At 50.8% G+C, this 18,919-nt stretch overlaps 4 protein-coding genes and 2 long non-coding RNA genes across 7 annotated transcripts; 4 read left to right on the top strand and 2 right to left on the bottom strand.

Moving 5' to 3' along the window:
- The first annotated feature begins 1,026 nt into the window (after positions 1 to 1,026).
- On the top strand, positions 1,027 to 2,066 carry LOC126330796 (uncharacterized). The gene has a single exon (XM_049996400.1). It carries the CDS (start codon positions 1,027 to 1,029, stop codon positions 2,032 to 2,034), a length of 1,008 nt encoding a protein of 335 aa, XP_049852357.1. The 3' UTR covers positions 2,035 to 2,066.
- LOC126330799 (uncharacterized) lies at positions 2,048 to 7,151 on the bottom strand. Its single transcript, XM_049996403.1, has 2 exons — positions 4,181 to 7,151; positions 2,048 to 4,004 (listed from the first exon to the last, which is right to left on the bottom strand). Exons 1-2 carry the CDS (start codon positions 4,368 to 4,370, stop codon positions 2,101 to 2,103), a joined length of 2,094 nt encoding a protein of 697 aa, XP_049852360.1. The 5' UTR covers positions 4,371 to 7,151; the 3' UTR covers positions 2,048 to 2,100.
- Positions 7,152 to 7,664: 513 nt separating this feature from the next.
- On the top strand, positions 7,665 to 8,980 carry LOC126330803 (uncharacterized). Of its 2 annotated transcripts, none has more exons than XR_007563204.1 (3): positions 7,665 to 7,810; positions 7,871 to 8,026; positions 8,109 to 8,980. It is a non-coding gene; the product is annotated as an uncharacterized LOC126330803 (long non-coding RNA). The 2 variants fall into 2 exon arrangements; XR_007563203.1 differs by having other exon boundaries at positions 8,105 to 8,188.
- On the bottom strand, positions 8,478 to 9,202 carry LOC126330802 (uncharacterized). The gene is made up of 4 exons (XR_007563202.1): positions 9,003 to 9,202; positions 8,873 to 8,934; positions 8,654 to 8,742; positions 8,478 to 8,563 (listed from the first exon to the last, which is right to left on the bottom strand). It is a non-coding gene; the product is annotated as an uncharacterized LOC126330802 (long non-coding RNA).
- A 72-nt stretch (positions 9,203 to 9,274) lies between these two features.
- On the top strand, positions 9,275 to 10,800 carry LOC126330800 (uncharacterized). Its single transcript, XM_049996404.1, has 2 exons — positions 9,275 to 9,829; positions 9,903 to 10,800. Exons 1-2 carry the CDS (start codon positions 9,293 to 9,295, stop codon positions 10,779 to 10,781), a joined length of 1,416 nt encoding a protein of 471 aa, XP_049852361.1. The 5' UTR covers positions 9,275 to 9,292; the 3' UTR covers positions 10,782 to 10,800.
- A 339-nt stretch (positions 10,801 to 11,139) lies between these two features.
- On the top strand, positions 11,140 to 13,065 carry LOC126330801 (serine/threonine-protein phosphatase 2A catalytic subunit beta isoform-like). Its single transcript, XM_049996406.1, has 6 exons — positions 11,140 to 11,334; positions 11,584 to 11,858; positions 12,011 to 12,119; positions 12,192 to 12,372; positions 12,437 to 12,626; positions 12,692 to 13,065. The coding sequence occupies exons 1-6, from the start codon at positions 11,236 to 11,238 to the stop codon at positions 12,762 to 12,764; spliced, it is 927 nt and encodes a 308-aa protein (XP_049852363.1). The 5' UTR covers positions 11,140 to 11,235; the 3' UTR covers positions 12,765 to 13,065.
- Positions 13,066 to 18,919: the final 5,854 nt, after the last annotated feature.

An 18,919-nucleotide genomic window follows, 5' to 3' on the forward strand; every position in this document is an offset into this window, starting at 1 on the left:
AGAACGGACCAGCCTTCTCCTCCGGTTCTGCTCGATCGCAAATCAGAGAGCGGCAAAATTTTCGACTTTCTTCATCAAAATCTGTGACTTCCAACGCATTCCGTATCAACGTCTCAATCGGCTTCGTTATCGTGAACGCAGCATGAGGAGGCCGACCCGACATCTTTTACACATTCAATTTTTTGATACAAAAAATTTCTAAGCTCTTCAAAAAACTACTTCCAGCCTCATTACCTGTCAGCCAAATTGAAGGCTCCCTTCGTTCCACGAAAGAGCCCAAAAAACCCAGATGGATCCCCAACCACCGTACGTTTCTACGTGCACTCTCGAACTCATTGTCATATCACTTCATTCATTTCAGATAAAAACTCTTCCAGGTCTGAGTCGACTCGCTCAATGCACACACGCCAAGACTCGCTGTTTTCACTCGAAAACACAACATCCCCGCAGGTAGTTTTTCGGTTCAACCGCCTTGGCGAGGAGTGTGGGATCCCACCACGTCCTCACGAGGTCTCGATTCGTGACCTCGTTACCAAAAACGCCAAATTCGCCGTCCTAACGACATTCGTGCTCGATCCAGCATGGCTATTTGAGGAATGCCCTATCCTGTTAGCCATACCCTGTAAAATCTACCACGGAGATCAGAACCTTCACAACCTAATAGCCAGGACGGTATTGGCGCCAAATATCCCAACGAGCGCCAATTTCTCCCTCCCGGACACCTGCGTAGAAAACAAGCGCCTGTTAGTCGGCGCCAACTGCGAGATCCTTCGTGTCGAAGTCAAGACGAGGTGGAATTACGGAATTCACCACGGGAAAATCGGGATCATCGAATACCCCGGCTTCCTACGCGTGTTCGTCTCCACCGCCAACCTAACCCAACCGGATTATGCAACAAAAATTCAAGGAATATGGTTTCAAGACTTCGAACTCAAAGGCCCGACGAGCGCTGAACGCCCTCTCTTCGCCCGGTCAGAAGAACTCTCCGGCGACTTCAAACGCACGCTTTTGAACTACTTGCACCATATGGATCCTAAATTACACACAAATTTCCTAAATAAATACAGCTTTGCAAAGGTGGCCGTAATCCTAATCACCTCCATCCCAGGTCTTCATCGGAACAAAGCAATGAGTGATGTGGGAATTGCAAAGGCTCGCAAGTGGATTCAGACGAGCCCCATACACCAAGAACGTTCGAATCCCCCCAGTCGATCAGCCGTGTATGCCTTATTTTCCAGTATTGGGAAAATCACGTCTGAAGTGCGAAAAGATTTCGAAGACGCGTTCGGCATCGCCCGATTTCCCTCGAACGAGCTAAAGCCCCCATGCAGTCTCCGTTCCAGCGCGCCCGACTCCGAAAACCCACATGCACGGTCAGCCGTGCCTAACGACGAGCTGAAACTCATATGGCCCTCTGTTTCGTTCGTCAAAGACTGTATCGACGGGTACTTCGCCGGATACGAGTTGTGTGGAGACCGCCAAAGACTCTATGCGCCGAATGTCATCCCAAACCTGTACGAATACCTGAGCCGAGACGAGGCAAAAAAGCGGATCCCTCCTCATATTAAGTGCTATTACCGAATCAACTCGGACGACCAGTCTATACATTGGGCCCTTCTGACCAGCGCCAATCTATCTAAATCCTCTTGGGGAACGCTTCAAAAAAACAAAACGCAGCTATTCATCGCCAACTACGAAGTCGGAGTCCTGTTCTGTCCATGGCTGCTGGAGGAGGTCTACGACAATCGTCCCTCTCCGAACAGCGACTCACCAGACTCCGAGAAAAATACCACCCAGCTTCATAGAGGCAATCAACCGCCAACTCCGGTCCGCTTCTTCTCGAGCAAAGTCACCGGGCTAGAAAGACTCCACACTCACTGGAGGGTGAATTTCCCGGTGGCGTTCAAGGAGCCGATCAATTCGTTTCTCAAAAACCGAGCGCAGCAGCCGTGGTGCGACGACCAAGACTTTTATGAGCAAGACCGAAACGGCATGATCTTCGTAAACAGGACGGTCAAAAAAAGAGAAAATTGAGGTGAGCTGCCTCTAGAGGTCCGCTGAGGAGAATCCGGAATGTAAACTCAGACGAGAAAAAAAATTTCATTGAAAAACTTTTTCATAAACTGAAATGGCGCGTTCTATGGGCAGCAAATATATCCTCTCCCATTCTCGAGCCGAAGCCTCTGGTAGACCGGACCGAACGCGTAGTCCTGACTGGTGACACAGGCTCAGCTGGACTCTGATTTTCTTCAATTTCTCTTCCAAGTCAGGAGACTGGCGAGACAGCCACAGAGAGAGAAGAGACCAAAAACACCGCCTCCAAATGGACGACCTTTCCATGCGAAATATAAAATCTCGACTTCGGAAAGGATCTTCCTGCATTTCTGGATGTGCAGGGGGTACAGACGGAGGCAATGAAGGGGCATTCGAAGCAAGGACATGAGGGATGTTCCAATTCCTCCAGTCCTCCACCAACCGGCTCTCAGCAGAGATCCAATCAACTTCTGACTCGCCAAGAGTAGGTGTGTCCATTTCGGTGCAGGAATCGACCCAGAGGACCGACTTGCTTTGCCTCCATTTGTCGACAGATTTATCTAAATAGCTGAACTTCTTGGAGTGCTCTTCTCCGGTCGTGCGAACCGAGACATCCGGCTTCGAGCGATCAGGTTCTCCGTTTTCTGCACCTCCTTCGGTTGCCTGGATGTTCGCGACGACCAAGTCTCCGTACCGATTGAACTTTCGAATCAGCTGAAGGTAAACAGATCGTTTTTTGGTCATCTCTAACTCGGGATTAGGCCCTTCTTCTTCATCCAACTCTACTTGATTATTTAATACATCCTCGCTCTTATCAATTTTTGGATGAGCCGATTGGTTCAAGCCCAACTCCGTCTGAAGCCTCTCCAAATCCGAAGGCTCATACCGCTTCGCCGCTTCAAGACCCGCTCCGTTGCTTCGATTCGCCTCAGCTGCTTTATTTTTCATCGTTAGCCTCTTCTCTACATACGACTGGGTGCCCTCGTAGTTCGTCAGCATCGCAAATTCCGCGTCGACCTGTTTCGGGTCGATCCACGTCCGAACCCCTCTCGGAGCAGTTCCAGATGCTCTTTCTGAGCTCGACGCAGGAAAGAGCGAAAACGTCGCGTCGTCCACCACATATTCCCTCTTGCCCTCCCCCGGCGAGCCATTCACATCCTGGTGTCTCGAAGCCCCACGGTGCGGCGCTAATCGCTCCATGCACTGAAGCTTTGAGACCTGAGACCTAAAAAAACGGTTCCAAAAGTCAATGTGCGACATTTCGAGCGGAACTTTAGACTGATATGCCTTTTCAACCGACGGAAACTCGAAAAAGATCTCCCGAATCAGAAGAGGCGTCAATGTCAGACGAAGGCGACCCTTTTGGAGAGAAGATCTCAACCTATCAACAAACGAATTTGGTAATGCAACCTCTTCCGCCACCACAACTTGATCGCTCAGGGATGGAGGCTGATCCCTCTCAACTGGCTCAACGCCTTTGCCTTCTAAGCACTCTTGTTCCCATTTCACCCAGTCCTCGTTCATCTGCCAGAACTCTTCACTAGACACTATGCCAAGTCCCACGAACTCAGCATACAACATATAAATGTAATCGTGTTGCTTTAAAATGTGCTTGTAGCGAGGATCGATTTCTAACGACAAAATTGACCTTTCCCTCCTCCCGGAGGGCAAACCGGCTTGATCTTCCAGGTCCGGTTTTTCAGGAGACTCTGAAGTGGCAGGCGGTGACGCGTCCAAAGAAGGCCCCCGAATTTTCCACCTGTCAGAAATCAACCGGGCAATCAACGACTTAACTGCATCGCGGTCCTTCTCGCATGATGCACCGACAAAACGAAAAATGATCACGGACTCGTTGGACGGCTCCGAGGCGATAGACGTGTTCTTCGGCGGAGGAGATATCGCGGCCGGCTCGCCCAGCACCTCTATCCTCAAAAGAGTAAACTTCTGGTTCGGTAGACTGCTTTGCACGCCTAAGAAATTAAAAAAAAACGACATCAGCTATTTGTGTCACGCCTCCATTCAGACAATGTTTTTCGTCGCGTCCGAACGCCGCTTGTGTACAGAGTGTGTAGTGCAGGTGTATCCGCACGTGCCTGCGCGCTTTCACTGAAGCCATCAGAAGAGGGACAGCAACTTTATGACATACTTTTGACCTTAGACATCGGCAATGACAGCAAGGTCGACATATCTATAGAGGCGGAACTATCTAATTTGAACCACAAAAGCCTCGTGTCAGAGATCAGAAGGGCTCCTTGTTTCTTTCTGAAAATAACTTGGTCGCAGCTCTCAAGGATTGACTCCCCCTTTTTCAGAATGTAGCCGATCTGAGCGTTCATCTCGACGGTGGTCCTATTCCTTGCCGCTCGGGCCGCCGGAGAGATGAAAAGAAAATTCCGTTAAAAGAACAGGGACTGAAACAAAGTTCGTCGACCCTTCGAGCGGCGCGCGTCGAGGCGAGAATGCGGAGAGCCCCTCGAAGTAGGACAGAAGATGTCGTCCTGCTGGTTCCGAGAAGAGAGGTTTTCAAAGCACACGGCGAGAAACAGTCAGGGACCCACAAGGTAATACGTCGAGAACGCGTGCCCTGCGCGCGTCCGTGAGTCTGATTCAATCAGAAATCAAGAAAAAGTACAAAACAACGATCAGAAACGTCTATCCAAGGGGGTGTTGTCAATTGAAGCGCACAAGTTGATTGCGGCGGTCGTTTTTGACATATTCTATTTTTGGTACAGCAGATTGGCCGTGTTTTGCGTCATAACGGTAAAATTGGCTTGACAGCTCTTGGAGCGTTTTTCTGCGCGTATCCGTGATGTCTATGCCGAGGTTCGCGAACGCGTGCGGTCGGTACAGAGGGGGATGTGTCAATTACTAAATGGGTTTTGGACGCGTCGGGTGCGAGCGCGGAGGTAGAGGAATGCCTCGACGGCGGCGTTTGGGGGGTCTTCGAGTGATTGATGTCTGCGACAAGGTGCGGTGAGAGTGTCGGAGCCAGCGTCGGGGCGGTGGGGGCGTGCAGGATTTTCTGCATCGTTTTGCGCTATGTGCTTCTTTCCTGCAGAGGGTATTTGCGGCGTATGGAACATGCCCGTGGTGGCTGGCGTCGAATCGCAATTTGCTTGAGTACGACGGATAGCGTATGGAGACCTCTCGAGGGTACAGATTCGCTCATTGGATCGATGCCTGTAGTATCTATGGCGAGCTATAAGGTGCGCATCGAGGGGTGGTCAAGAATGCGTGATTTGGTCATTCTATCAAGAAATGCTTCGTTTGCGGCAGTTTTGGGTGCTTGATTGAGACGGCGGCGCCCTCGGCTGTGTACAAGCCTACTGCGTGTGTATTGCAGGTTCAGATTTGGTGCAAGTCGCGGCGTCGAGTGACGTTGGTCTCTCGGGGTGTTGGTTTTGTGTCTGTATGTCATGCCTAGAGCGGGTTGTGGCGCGCGGTGGTTAGTGGTCGAATGGTTTGAAGGCGTAGGTGTTATTTGTGAGTATTGTTAGGTGCTGGAGACTTGCGAATTAAGGAGCTGACTGATGCCGATCGGAGACGCGCGCGACACAAGGAATCAGGCGACTACGGTTATTTCTCGAGTAAAAGATGCACTGGGGGAACGAGGCGTACATGTTTTGCAGGGCTTAGGGACATTTTTCGGAGGGGGAAAGAGACGTGGTCGACAGCAACGAAGAGCTAGGGAGACGAAATGAATGTATGTATGCGGCATAGATGTGGTCGTATTTAATGATGGGAATATCTGAACCTCGGAAGCGCGTCTGTCTAGGCTGGTGCATGCATTGCGCGCTAATTCGTTTTGGAAGGCGTTTTTGGAGTGCGTCTGACGTGTGGTTTTTAGCGAAGTATCGAAAAAAGTGCAGACCAAGGAAGGTGAGTCAAGGGAGACGATTCCCCGGTTTTTTTGTTGATGAGTCTAGGACATTCGAGAGCGTTCGATAGGCATTGAGGTTGACAGACAGAGCATTTGGAGGAGGTCAGAGTGACGCTGTGGAAAAAACGTACAGCGAGACGCGTCAGAAAAAGAGTGTTTTTTTGACGGTAGGTGGGCGTTTGGCCGTTCGAGTGACGACCGGTCGAGCGCGTTGACTGAAGTTGGGCGCTTCGAGGCGGCTGAAGTGTTTTGTAGTCATTACGGGGAGGTTATGAATTTAGAGAGGTATGCGCGACTTGCAAGAGAAGCGCATGTGATGTGACAGATGTACGTAACACGTGTACATGGACCGTGACTAGAGTCACGAAACGTGCAGAAGTAAGGTTGTTGGGTTTATGCGTGCGAAATATAGAAGGGTAAGGAATAGGGGTGAGAGGTTAGAAAAGCGGTTTTGTTTTTTATTGGCAATTGGCTTCGATCCAGGAAGAGAGCTGTTCGTAATATCCTGGCATTTCCCAGGTGTTCATGTGTTCTCCGTTTTCGAATTCTATCCAAGATTTACGTGTTGATCGGTAGCTATTATAGAGGGCTCGCATCATGGTGGTTGAGATGAGTTTGTCTCGTTTCCCGGACAGGAATAGACAGGGAAGGTCTGGATCGATAGATTTGACGAGTGCTTCAGAGTTCCACTGGTTGAAGCAAATGAACTTGACGTATTTCAGAAAAGGGACCTGTTGGTGTACTACTGCAGAGATAGAAGTGAAGGTGTTTTCGACGATAAGCAGGCGGACGGAATTGGAGAAGAGTGAAGCAAGGTAGATTGCTACGGCGCCGCCCAGGGATCGCCCGAATAGCAGGATTTTAGAATGATTGATATGAGGGTAAAGGAGGAGCCACTGAAGGGCGGATTGGGCGTCTAGCTGCAGTCCGGACTCGCTAGGCGTGCCGGTCGATTTTCCGTAACCACGGTATTCAACAGCGAGGACGTTCACGCGGACGAGGTGGAGGATTTCTGCAATATTCAGCAAGCGATATGAGATGTCTGAGAGTTGTGGTCGATTGGAAAATGAGCGTTGCAGCGAATAGACAGCAATTTAAGAACGACAGAAGAAACAGAGTCAATAGAAATAATTAAAAGTTTAAATTCATTGAGTTTAGAATTTGCGAGCTCGATCTTGCAAAGAGAGGTAAATCAGCCCATCCTTATTAAAAAAAACACTTTTAAAAGCTGTGGTAACATCTCAATGAAAGGATACTTCCGGCATTGCCGTGAAAATAAATCATAGTGGGTCTGTCGTTCTCGATATCATCCCCTACTTTGAACAACCAAGCAAACAGCCGTTCCCCATCCGGGGTGAGAATGTTGACTTGTTCGTAATTGCTAATCCCAAACCTTTCGGGCTCGTAGAAATTGGTTCGAGAACCTGCCGGCAGGTAAGGGAAGTAGATAACCTTGTTTTGTAGATAATACCTCGAAACGCAGTAAATGACGCCAACGCCGAGGGTCAGGCATACCGAGTACCAAAGCCAAACCATAGGCCACGCCTTGCGTTCTCAGCAGAGAACTGTAGAAGAAAAAAAGGATGTACACACACGAAAATCAGTGTGTAGACAGTTCAAGGGCAAAAATGTGACTGGACTTTTGTGGACGAACGCAAAAAAGGGGCAGAAGATGTGCGAAAGCCCTTGCTTTTTTTTGTATTTTTTTACTTGCTCTGTAAACATCAGAATTCCAGATTTGCACAGGTTTACAATTCTTCAACCATCTCAGAAGGACACATGAGTTCCAGGTCCTCAGAGTGCGAGGAGTCTCAAAGTATCTGGATAGAGCGAGACTATGAGTACAAGAAATGTGCTCGCTTTTCAGACCAGATCCCTCACGTTTTTCTTGAACGTGTACGTCCTTCTATACCCTCGATACACCCAAGAGCTCTATTGACTGATCCTCTGCATTAGGGAGTGGATCCGGAGCGGTATCGTCTCACGATTAACCGTATTAATTGCTATTTTGAAAAAGCTAGCAAAATTGACTGCGCAACTGTACTAGAAAATATGCTGTTTTGTATGACTTGTTATGTGCTATCGATATTTAAAGAAACGAAGTCGTCCAAGGTACGAGTTGTTACAGCGTCTTACGTATTGCTCTCGACCACAAAAAGAATTGATCGAGATATTCTGTGCGACGGAAAGATAGATTATGGAGCAAATGGAGAGTTTCATAACCTCAGAGAATCAATCTTACTACAAGGAAAAGGGCCTGAAAATACTCAACCCGATGAAGAACGGTTTGATCGGTATATCCTTCTCTTCACGTTGTTGGCTTTTCACAGAATGTTTTTTGTTTATTTTGTGTGATAAATGTATGAGAATGTATCTCAAAAGAGGGATGCGTTTGTTTTTATATGTGACGAGTGTGCGAAACGGTTTTTCCTTAACGGTTTCAAACTTGGAGGTAATCCTTTATAAAAAGAAGTACAACAAGCCTGTAAGGGTATGATGTACATAAAGTTTCAACCTGAAGTGGCTTTACAAGAATGGACTTCCTCTTTTTCCACTACCGAATCGGAGATCTGCGATTGCCTGAATTCCTTCGTAGAACGCCTTCGAGGTAATTGGCGAATTAGGCTCGTAGCAAGGGTTCATGAGCATCTAAAGAAGAGCCAAGTAGATAAGCAGGGGTGGACGAGTTTGCGGGGATTGCACCATTTCAAAAAAACAAGAAATCAGAACGCGACGCACTTTTAAATAGAGCTCATGACAGTCTCGGAAGAACTGTTTGATTGCCTCTTCGCTCTTTTGGTTTTGGTGTGCGAGCAAAAACTTGGTGACTGCACAGAATTGCCACCCGAAGCATAAATGTATAATCGCAAACATACTGAGTTAAAGAATGCATACTGTAGTCATTCTACATATGAAATGTGAAACAATAGAATGTACAACGTATGAAAAAAAGGATACGGCCGCTGGTAACGTATGCCGAGACTGAAAAGGATTTATACTTGTCAATAGTTGATAAATATCTACATTGACAATATAATAAAACAGATGAGTTTTCGCACGCCTAAAGTTTACACTTTAATAGGCGTACATTTTCGGTTCATTCCAGATGGTCTCATCAACCATATCAAGTGTTGAGTAAACGATAAAGTTTGACAGATAAGTGCCATTTTTGGCATTTGAATCATCATCCCAGGGTAAATATTCCTCTCCATTCAGTTGATAATCATTTTTGTCTACATTCAGTTCTGCTTCAAAAAGATGAGAATCGTTCTTTCCAACGATTGTAAGTGCCAGCATTTTCAATAAGGAGTGAATATTTTTTTAGCAAGTAAGAAATTTTATTAAATTTTTGGCATTTTGAATTGGGCACTGGTTGCGATGTCTATCAACCGAGTCTTGCTATTCTTTGCATTGTTAATCTTCGTTCAGATATTGATCGTGCTTTATTCAGGAACATACGAAGAACATATAGCAGAGCAGAGTGGGAATGCTGATACGAAATGCGTACAGAATCAAGTTTTTAAAAATAGAGAGGGCTATGGACAGGAGGAATTTCCCATAACAAAGCGATATATATATAGACTGTCTAAGTTTAGTAATTCGTACAAGGTAGAACATACGCCGAAGTGTTGGCTTGAAGACTGTGACAAACAGAACAATTATTTGGCGTACAAAGTGGAGATGGATCGAGAGTCAGAAGAGTGGAATGGTTTGGGCGTATTGAGCATGGAACAATATTTGCAAGGATCCTTAGAGAGGATGAACACATTCCATAATGTGAGTCTGACAGATGCATTGTATTATTTTGCTAAGGGTATACAAAACAATCCCAATGTTCCAAGGTTATATTTCAACTTAGGCCTGGTGTTAATACAGAAGGAAGATTACGAGAATGCAGAAAAGTTGATAAGACATGTACGTTGAGATAGATGATGATGATAAGAAATCCAGAAGTATTTCTGAATTGTTTATATTCGAATTGACGAAGGGGACCAGTTTGTTTACAAACGAGTCTGATTTGGCTTTGGCGTATTTGGCTTTGGGGATGTTGCTTGAATTGCAAGGGAAAGACCAGAAAGATGTGAGAGCTGTTTATAAAATGGTATACGAGCTTGACGAAAGTGTTGCAAAAAGTTACGCCGGCATTCCAGTTTTGTCAGAACAACAAAGTCGAGTACATATAAAAGGGAAAGACGAAGCCATAAAAGCACTTCGAGACATGTTCATTTATAAATATTTTGCAAGACATTCTATATCTGATCATGCGCTATACGATCCAGGGACTCAAGATAAGTTTATTAAAAATCAATATGTCTATCTTCGTAACATTTTGCCGCCGTTTGTGTTAACTGCCTATGCGGATTATGTACATGATTTGATTAAGCACAAAGAAATAGTGCTAGGCGATGCGCAATCGATGCGTTACAACATGCATAACGACCGTGTTTCCAGATTTATTCACGAACAACTTACTGATCTTGTCAGGAGAATCACTGCTCATAGCGTCAAGCCGAGTTACACATACTTTGGTGGATACGTAGCTGGTGCTACTTTAACCAAACATCTCGACCGAGATCAGTGCGAATTTACGCTTTCCCTCACTATCGAAAGGTATCCAGCCGACCTGAAATGGGATCTTAGCCTAAACAAAAATCCCATCACACCTGAATTCGACAAAGAAAAAATTAAAAACATGGAAGAGCAGGATCAAGACGTCGTCACTGTCGACCTCAAAAATAGTGACGGACTCTTGTTTATGGGCAGAAAACTCGTTCACTATCGCAAGGGAACACTTAAAGAGAATCAATGGCTAAATCAGATTTTCTTGCATTATGTCCAAGAAAATTTTAATTCAACCTTAAACTAGAAACATGTCATAATTACAACCGCTTTACGTTTTTTTTCGGTCTCAAGGACTTGATGTCTAAATTCTGCTTTCCAGTTTTGTCCTGTGTCTATCTCATATACCTGGCGTTGTCTATCTCCTTGAGGGGAGAAGTTCTTGCATGCAATGTTTGTTGGGTTGCGTCTTTAGAAGCGCTATCTGAAATGAAATTTTCTTGGTGGTTTCAGCTCCTGCATCCACCAGAAAAAAGCTCTCCATAATTTCGCCGTCCGGTCAGCTTACCTTTTCTCGAAGTTCTCTCCCTCAAAAAGTGCTTTTTTTTAGAGAGGCGTCATGTACATACATATGTGTCATACATATATACATATTAATTATTGATTGTTTCAATTTCTCTGGTCTGTGTACAGCCACTCTCTTCTCGACCCCTGTCTGCAGGTGTTCTCTGTTGCGGCCATTTGCTGTTTCACAGCTGAACATGGATGCCTTGCCTGTGAAAGAGCTCGCGGCCTGGATCGAATGTCTTAGCGATTGCAAGCCCTTGACGGAGCAAGACGTCAAAAGACTTTGCTTATTGGTTCGTGTGTTGACTTCGTTTCTCATTTTTTTTAGTTGTGCTTCGAAACCATGCGCGCGGCGAGAGCGCGCATCTCTTCATCGGGCACACCGAAAGTGGCAGAAAAATCGGTGGTTCTCTGGATGACAGGGGTGCCCTTAGAAGCGTGCAGGACCCTCGACCGGCGTTAGAGAGATAGGTTCCTTTATACACGAGCTCTTTCGGACACACCCTCACTCAGCCGCATCTAACCCATCATCCGCGCTTCAGGCATGCGAAATCCTGAGAGAAGAAGATAACGTTCAAGCCGTCAGCTGTCCTGTCACGGTGTGTGGCGACATTCACGGCCAATGGAGCGATCTCATTGAACTTTTCAAGATCGGCGGAAACCTGCCAGACACGAACTATTTGTTCATGGGAGATTATGTGGATCGGGGATACTATTCTGTGGAAACAGTGTCCTTATTGGTTTGCCTGAAAATAAGATACAGAGATCGTATCACGATACTACGCGGCAATCACGAGAGCAGACAAATTACTCAAGTGTACGTTGTTTTGCAATGTCTGATGTGTTTATTTTACCTGTCAAACGAAAATTTTGTGCCGTACACAAAAATCGAACTGGTGCAACCTGAGTTTTCCGCAGAAGCCGGTTCAATGTGTTTGTTTTGCTTTTAACTTTTGCGTTTTCTTCTAGTTATGGTTTCTATGACGAGTGTTATCGAAAGTATGGTTCTGCCAACGTCTGGAAGTATTTTACAGACATGTTCGACTATCTCCCTCTCACAGCATTGATTGATACTAGAGTATGTGTTTTTTTTTTTGTGCCTTCTCGTCCAAACGTGTTGACAGGAAAATCATTTGTTTTCTCCCTCTAGATTTTCTGCCTGCACGGAGGTTTGTCTCCTCACATAGAAACGTTGGATGGTATTCGAATGCTGGACCGCGTTAGAGAAGTTCCGCACGAGGGGCCCATGTGCGATTTGCTTTGGTCGGATCCGGACGACCGAAATGGGTGGGGCATGTCGCCGAGAGGGGCTGGATACACGTTCGGGCAGGGTAGGTTCGTGACAGGGTTTTCGCGCGAGGGATGGAACGTCGTTGTTAACGCTTTTTTTTAAAGATACGTCCAAACAATTTAGCCACGTCAATGGATTGACATTGATTTCCAGGGCGCACCAGCTGGTTATGGAGGGCTATAACTGGTGCCACGAATACACGATCGTTACTATTTTTTCGGCGCCGAACTATTGCTATCGATGCGATAACCAAGCTGCCATTTTAGAGTTGGATGAACGCATGAATCGTGCTTTGTACGTGGCCCATTTTATGCACAGATGCCACACACGCCTATTATGTTGACCTTTTTTTTTGCTAGTCTGCAATTCGGCCCTGCGCCGAGGAGAATCGAGCCTCACACTACAAGACGAACCCCGGACTACTTTCTTTGAGTAGCTGGAGGGTGGGTTTTCCTAGCAGCGCACAGGTGGGTTTGGAAGGGGGTGTAATAGCGACTTTTATCATTCGTGTCGAGTCCAGAGAGCCGACACGTTTTTTTTGGGACGCGGGACTTGAACAGAGGTCTCGTGGTAGGAGTGTTTGGAGCTTTCGCAAGTACATTTCAGCGGCGAGGACGAGATGACCGCGCGTAGGGACTGCGAGGTGGCGAGGAAGCGAGTCGTGGTCGCGGGCCACACGTTTAGGCGTGAGGTAAGCTATAAATAAAAGAGCGTGGTTTTTACAAATATGGAAGAGGGTTTTGGGCCTTTAATGATAGAGAATGTGTGTGATATGTACATGATTTTTTTTAGAGAGGTGGATCGGTATTGAGGGAAATGAAGGGCCTCCATTTTAGCCAGCGAGTGGAGGCGGACTGGGACGCTGCTTTCAGAGCAGCGGAGAGTCCGCGTTGGAGTTTGGAGAGTTTGTCGAGGACGTCGGTGTATTTGTTGTTAGACGCGATGTTTAATTTGTGTTGTTTCATGGCGAGTTCCGCTCGTTTGTGGACAAGATGGACGACCTCGAGTCTGAGTTCGCGGAGGGCGAGCAGAGACTTGCACCGGATGAGCGTGTCTGGGGAGTCTAGGCGACAGGAGGGACACAGGAGGGTGCGGGGGGGGACGTGATGGGGGTGGAGAGGGGGGAGGAGGCAAGAGGAGCAGTAGGGTTTTTGGCAGCTGGTGCAGGTGCAGGTGGACGGGTCGCACTTGGGGCCGTGTTTGCAGGTTGTGAGGAGCAGGTCCGAGCAGGGGGGGCAGAGCCAGTAGGGGAGAGAGGGGGCGCATTTGGCGTGACAGATAGATTTACAGTTAGAGCATTTGCTGACAGATCGGTGTCTACAGGGTTTGGAGCAGAAGGGGCATTTTGAGGGTTTAGATTTTTCGTGGGGGGGGGCGTATTCCCCGGGGTAGTTGAGGGAGTCGTGCGAGGAGGGGGGAGAGGGGTGCGTTTGGAGGTGGTCCGAGGGGTCGCCGTTGGGTGGTTGTTTGGAGGAGGAGGGGTATTGGAGGGGGGGGGGGGGTGTGAGGGGGGAAGGGGGGGGGGGTAGTAGTTGGAGTCGTGGGAGTGGAGGGAGATGAAGGAGGGGTCGAAGGAGTCTTGGAGGGGCGGGAGGGAGTTGGAGGTGGTACGGATGAGGTTGAACAGGGAGCGTCCGTCGTCTTGAGAGAGTTGAGTGATTTTTTCGAAGTGTTGTTGTTTGAAGATGGAGGGGTGGTGAAGGAGTACGGTTGATTTTTTGAGTTTGGAGGAGAGAGGGTAAAAGACGAAGAGCTTGGATCTGAGTTGGGCGGAGTAGTGGTTGGGTTTATAGAGGGCGTATTTTTCTCATGGAGTGGGGCTTCGCAGAGGTAGTTCGGGGTTGCTGACGACGAGGGCGAGGGCGACGATGCCGGGGTTTTTTCCGGTTTCCAAGATGAAGGCGAAGTCGCCGACGCGGATGGGCGGGGGGGGGGGGAGGGGATCTGCCAGGTCATGTACTTGACGAAGTGGACTGACTTGGAGATGTTGTAGAGTTGTGGGTTGGAGTGGAGGACCCAGTATTGGGGGGGGGGTGTGGAGGTGGGTGCACGGGGGTCTGTGGAGGTGGGTGGGTGCGTGGGTGGAGGGTTCGGTGAAGGATGGGGTTGGGGTGATGGGTGGGGTCGTTTAGGATGGAGGGGAGGAGGGAGGAGAGGTGTGGGGAGAGGAGAAAGTGCTTGTCCACGGCGTTGTCTACGGCTTGGAGGATGAGGTCGAAGTGGGGCGTCGAGTTCGAGGGGGTCGAAGGCGTTTGAGGGAGATGGAGATGTTGTCGATTTGCCTGGTGAAGATGGAGTAGAGAGAAGTGGGGTGGGAATAGAGGGGGTGATTTTTTTTTGAAGAGGGAGAGCTGTTTGGGGACGACGCCGCCGTCGGCGTCGATGAGGCAGTCTGGACAGAGGAAGTTGGCGAGAGAAGAGAGGTCCTTCCAGGGGATTTGTATGCTGAAGTGTACGAGTGTGAGGGACGGAGGGGTTGGAGTGGTCGGCGTGGGCGAGTTTGAAGTTGGGGGGGGGTGGGGGTGTCTAGATGGGAGGAGGTGTGGACAATAGGGGGCGAGTTTTGGCGGTGGGGTTGGAGGTGGAGGAGGGTGTTGGGTGGTTTGTGTTCGTTTGACGTTTTTTTTTGACAGTTTTCGAAGTGATCGGAGTCTTTTAGAGTCCCCGTTGCTTGAGGTCGTGCTTTGCACTGGTCGCAGGTACCATTCTCCGTCCGGTATGTGGGAGAGAGGGGTGGGTTGAGGCAATAGGTGTGGGCACCCGCGGTCGCAGCGGGTCGCAGAGGAGGATGAGTTCTTCGTCGGTCGCCTTGTGACATTCGCCGCACTTGAGTTGGCCGACTTCGTGACAGCTGGTGGAGCAGAACCAGTCGTGTTCGGGGATTTTGGGAGAGAGCGGGGATGGTGCAGCTGAGGTGGTAGGCGCGGTTGCAGCAGTCACAGAAGACCATGGGGGTGGAGCTGCACTTGCAGCACATATGGCAGGTTGAGTCCTTGAAGTTGGTGACGGGGATTTTGTCGAAGTGGCCCTCGCTTTTGAGCCAGGCTCTTTTGAGCACTTCCGGGGACTTGCTGTCGCAGAGGAGCTTGGAGATGGGTGTCCCAGTCGTCTCCGAAGATGTGGTAGAGGGTTTCGAACATGCTGATTTCGGCGCTGGTTCCACCGGTTGGGATGGAAACACCTCGAAGACTTTGGAGGGCCTTTGGAGGGGTCTCCAGCCGGAGTTGGAGGACTTGGAGAGCGGGGGGCCGCCGGGTCTGTGAGGAGAGGAGGGGATGGAGAGGAGGGGGGGGGCGCCGTCGGGATGGAGTCGGGGGGCTTGGATGTATCCGCCTCGATACAGCTGCAGAAATTGGTCGGTGGTGCTAGAGAGCCAGTCTTCCTCTGCGTCGTCGACGAGTCTGAATTCGGGGACTTGAAGTTCCTCGTCCCTTTTGGGAGAGAGGGGAGTCGCATGAAGGAGAGGGTCGGCGTGTTGGAAAGTAGCTCGCGGGAAAGTGGTAGATGGGAGTAGGGTTTTTTTTTTGGTCGGTGGGTTGTTTTTCTAAAGTGCCTCGAAACTCTTCGCCCGAGTCCCACAAGTTGGTCACCAGCAGCCGTTGGTACGCTTCTTGGCACTTGAGTTGAGCGGGGAGCTTTTTGTTGAGGAGCCAGATGGAGGTGGTCCCCTTCTCTGGGGGCGGGGGGGTGAGTGGGAGGTGGGTGGGGGGGGAGAGAGAGGGAGGGGGGAAAAAAAAAAAAGAGAGAGAAAGAGAAGAGTGAGAGAGAGAACGGTACCTGTTCCCACTTTTCTCGTTCGAGGATGGATTCTCGTCGCTCGATTTCGGCGAGGATGGAGCGTTCTTTTATTGTCTTTTGGTACCTGCGGCGGGAGGAGCGAGGTGAGGGGGGGGTGGGGGGGGTGGGGGGGAGGGGAGGGGGGGGCGTACGACCGTTCTTCGTCGCTTTCGGTTTCCCGTTCGTTTTTTGAGGAGCTTGGGGGGGGTTAGGGGGGGGGGAGGGGGGGGGCGAGCGGGGGGGGGGGTGTTAGGTACCATTTTTTTTGAGTCGGAGTTCCATTTTTTTGGTCCTCGAGTTTTTTTTGGTGGGGGGGTGCCGGGGTGGTTGGGGTGGGGGGAGAGTTTGCGGGGGGGTTGGGGTGGGAGTTGGCGTCGAGCGCTCGCGGGGAGCGGGGGTTGGGGGGGGTGGTCCATGGGGCGGAGGGCGAGAAGGTGTGAGGTGGGGGGGTTAAGTTCTCGCGCGGGGCCAGATGGGTGAGAGGGGGGAGCGCTTCATGCAGTGGGTGCCTTGAGATGGGTGTGGCGGAGTGGGCGAGAGGGGGGGATGAAGAGTGGGGGGTGGCGGAAAGAGGGGTGTTTTTTTTTTTTTTTTTTTTTAATTTTTTTTTTTGGGGGGGGGGGCGTTGAGGGCGTCTTGGATGGTTTTGGGGATCATGCGGCCGGAGTGGGACTTCTTTGAGGATGCAGTCCCTGAGTTTGTCGTGTTCGAGGGCGCGGGAGAGTTGGGGGGGGGGGGAGTTGCATGAGGACGGAGACGGAGCTGGGCATGGCCTTGATGCAGCAGAGGAGGAATCCTGGCCAGAGCATGGAGTCGGACCAGATGTGTTTGGAGATGAGGGCGGTCATGATGTTGAGGACTTCGGCGGTCATGGGCGGGGCAGTGGGTGAGAGTGAGGAGGAGGGTGCGCATGAGCACGGTGGGGAGGGGGGGAGATGGCGACGAGTTTGGTGGAGGAGCACGCTGAGGACTTCGGTTTGGGCGACGACGTTGGAGGCTTCTTCGAAGCAGATTTCGATGGCTTGGACGACGTCGCCGCAGTTTGAGGGATTCTTTTTGGGTGTCGATGGTGTGCAGGTGGAAGAGGAGTTCGTCGGGGCGGAGAGGGGGGTGGGGTTCGGTGGAGGAGAGCAGGCGACAGAGGGCCATGCGGAGTTTTGGAGGGGGGGGGAGGAGCGAGGATTTTGGGGAGGAAGTGGATGGCTTGTTGGCTGCTGAGGCCGGGGAGGATGGAGATGAGGAAGGTGGGCTTGGCTCATGGTGCCGTTGGAGAAGGCGTCCATGACGGTTTTTGACGAGTTTCGGGGTGGGGGCCGTTGACTTCGATGAGGGCGACGACGAAGTTGTCGGAGCCGTCGGGGATGTTGGAGAGGAGGGAGAGGGCGGCGGGGCTGTCGGAGCCGACGTGTTGGAAGAATTTGAGGGTGAGAGAGGAGATGGCGAGGCGGAACTCGGGGCTGGACTGGGAGTAGAGTTCGGCGATGCGTCGGAGGAGGTCGTGGTGGTGGAGGGCCGATTTGGAGGGGGTAGGGCGAGGAGGATTTTTGACGATGGTTTTTGGCCTCTTCCTTTTTGAAGTGGGGTTTGTTGTTGTGGTCGGGGGGGGTGGGAGTGGGGTTGCTGTTGCTTGATTTTGGTCGAGGGCGGGTGAGGGAGCGGTCGATGACGGAGGAGAGGACGGATTGGAGGTGGGATGAGTTCGAGGACGCAGTTGAGGGCTTTGGAGCGGACGACTTTGTCGGGGGAGCTGGTTTGTTCGAGGAGCATTTGCAGGGCCTTGTCGCGACAGGGGGGGGCGGTGGAGGACGAGGTCGCGGAGGGTGGAGAGGCCGACGTCTTCGAAGGGCCTTGGTGCTGCAGTAGTGGAAGATTTCGGCGTAGATGGAGTCGGAGAAGACGGGGGGCCTCTAGGGCGAGGGAGCGGAAGACGTCGCCGTCGGCGCTGAGTCGGAGGATGAGGATGAGTTCGTTGAGGAGGGAGGTGATAGCGGTCGTCGGAGGCGCGGAGGAGGGAGTTTTTGTGCTCGGTGTAGAGCCAGATGAGGAGGAGAGGGTTTTTGGCGGTGCAGGCGGTGAAGGGTATGGAGACGAGGGACTGGATGAGGTTGAGGAAGCCGACGACGACGCGGTCGGCGAGGTCCGAGGATGGAGACGAAGCGGGTGAGGGCGATGAAGATGGGGAAGAGGTCGGCGGGGGCGGAGAGGAGAGGCCTTGAGGCCGGTTGGAGAGGCTGTGAATGACTCTGAGGAGGGCGGAGGAGGAGGAGGCTCGGAGCGTGGTGAGTTGGTTGGGGGGGTCGGCGGGGGGGTCGGCGGGGGGGTCAGCGGGGGGGGTCGAGGCGAGTTTTGGGGCGCGGGGCGCGAATGGCGGGGGACGTGTTGCGGGGGTCCTGAGGGAGTGCGCGGAGGAGAGGGGGCGCGTCTTGCGTGGTGAGGTTTGAGCGGTCTGTTAGACCCCCTGCTCCTCTCGATGCTGCCAGAAAGGCACTGGTCGAGGAGGTCGTTCCATTTGCCCGGGTTCTTGGTCTTGATGCCGGTCATGACGGTCCTGAGGAAGTGCTTGACGGACCTGCGCTGGGTCTTGGGGAGGGACGTAGGGGTCATATGTGTGGGAAAGTAGGACGATGGCGTCGACGACGGAGCGCGGTGAAACTGCGGTCTGGAACAGACGACGGCGTAGAGGAGGCTGAGGAGTGCCGGTGATGACGGAGGGCGGGCCTTCTCGGAAGAGGTGGTGCTGTTGAGCTTTCTGAGGAGGAGGACCAAAATTGTACCGGCGTCCTTGGCGACGGCATCTGTCTCGCGTGTGT

This window comes from Schistocerca gregaria, unplaced genomic scaffold, assembly GCF_023897955.1.
Source record: "Schistocerca gregaria isolate iqSchGreg1 unplaced genomic scaffold, iqSchGreg1.2 ptg001361l, whole genome shotgun sequence".
NCBI lineage: Eukaryota > Metazoa > Arthropoda > Insecta > Orthoptera > Acrididae > Schistocerca > Schistocerca gregaria.

Excerpts from the sequence above, each read along its gene's own strand:
- LOC126330799 (XM_049996403.1), bottom strand. The coding sequence starts at position 4,370 with ATGAACGCTCAGATCGGCTACATTCTGAAAAAGGGGGAGTCAATCCTT. Across the intron at positions 4,005-4,180 it reads GCCGATGTCTAAGGTCAAAA|GCGTGCAAAGCAGTCTACCG; the intron begins GTATGTCATAAA and ends TTAATTTCTTAG.
- LOC126330800 (XM_049996404.1), top strand. The coding sequence starts at position 9,293 with ATGTCTATCAACCGAGTCTTGCTATTCTTTGCATTGTTAATCTTCGTT. Across the intron at positions 9,830-9,902 it reads CAGAAAAGTTGATAAGACAT|GGGACCAGTTTGTTTACAAA; the intron begins GTACGTTGAGAT and ends GAATTGACGAAG.
- LOC126330801 (XM_049996406.1), top strand. The coding sequence starts at position 11,236 with ATGGATGCCTTGCCTGTGAAAGAGCTCGCGGCCTGGATCGAATGTCTT. Across the intron at positions 11,335-11,583 it reads TCAAAAGACTTTGCTTATTG|GCATGCGAAATCCTGAGAGA; the intron begins GTTCGTGTGTTG and ends TCCGCGCTTCAG. Across the intron at positions 12,627-12,691 it reads GAACGCATGAATCGTGCTTT|TCTGCAATTCGGCCCTGCGC; the intron begins GTACGTGGCCCA and ends TTTTTTTGCTAG.
- LOC126330796 (XM_049996400.1), top strand. The coding sequence starts at position 1,027 with ATGGATCCTAAATTACACACAAATTTCCTAAATAAATACAGCTTTGCA.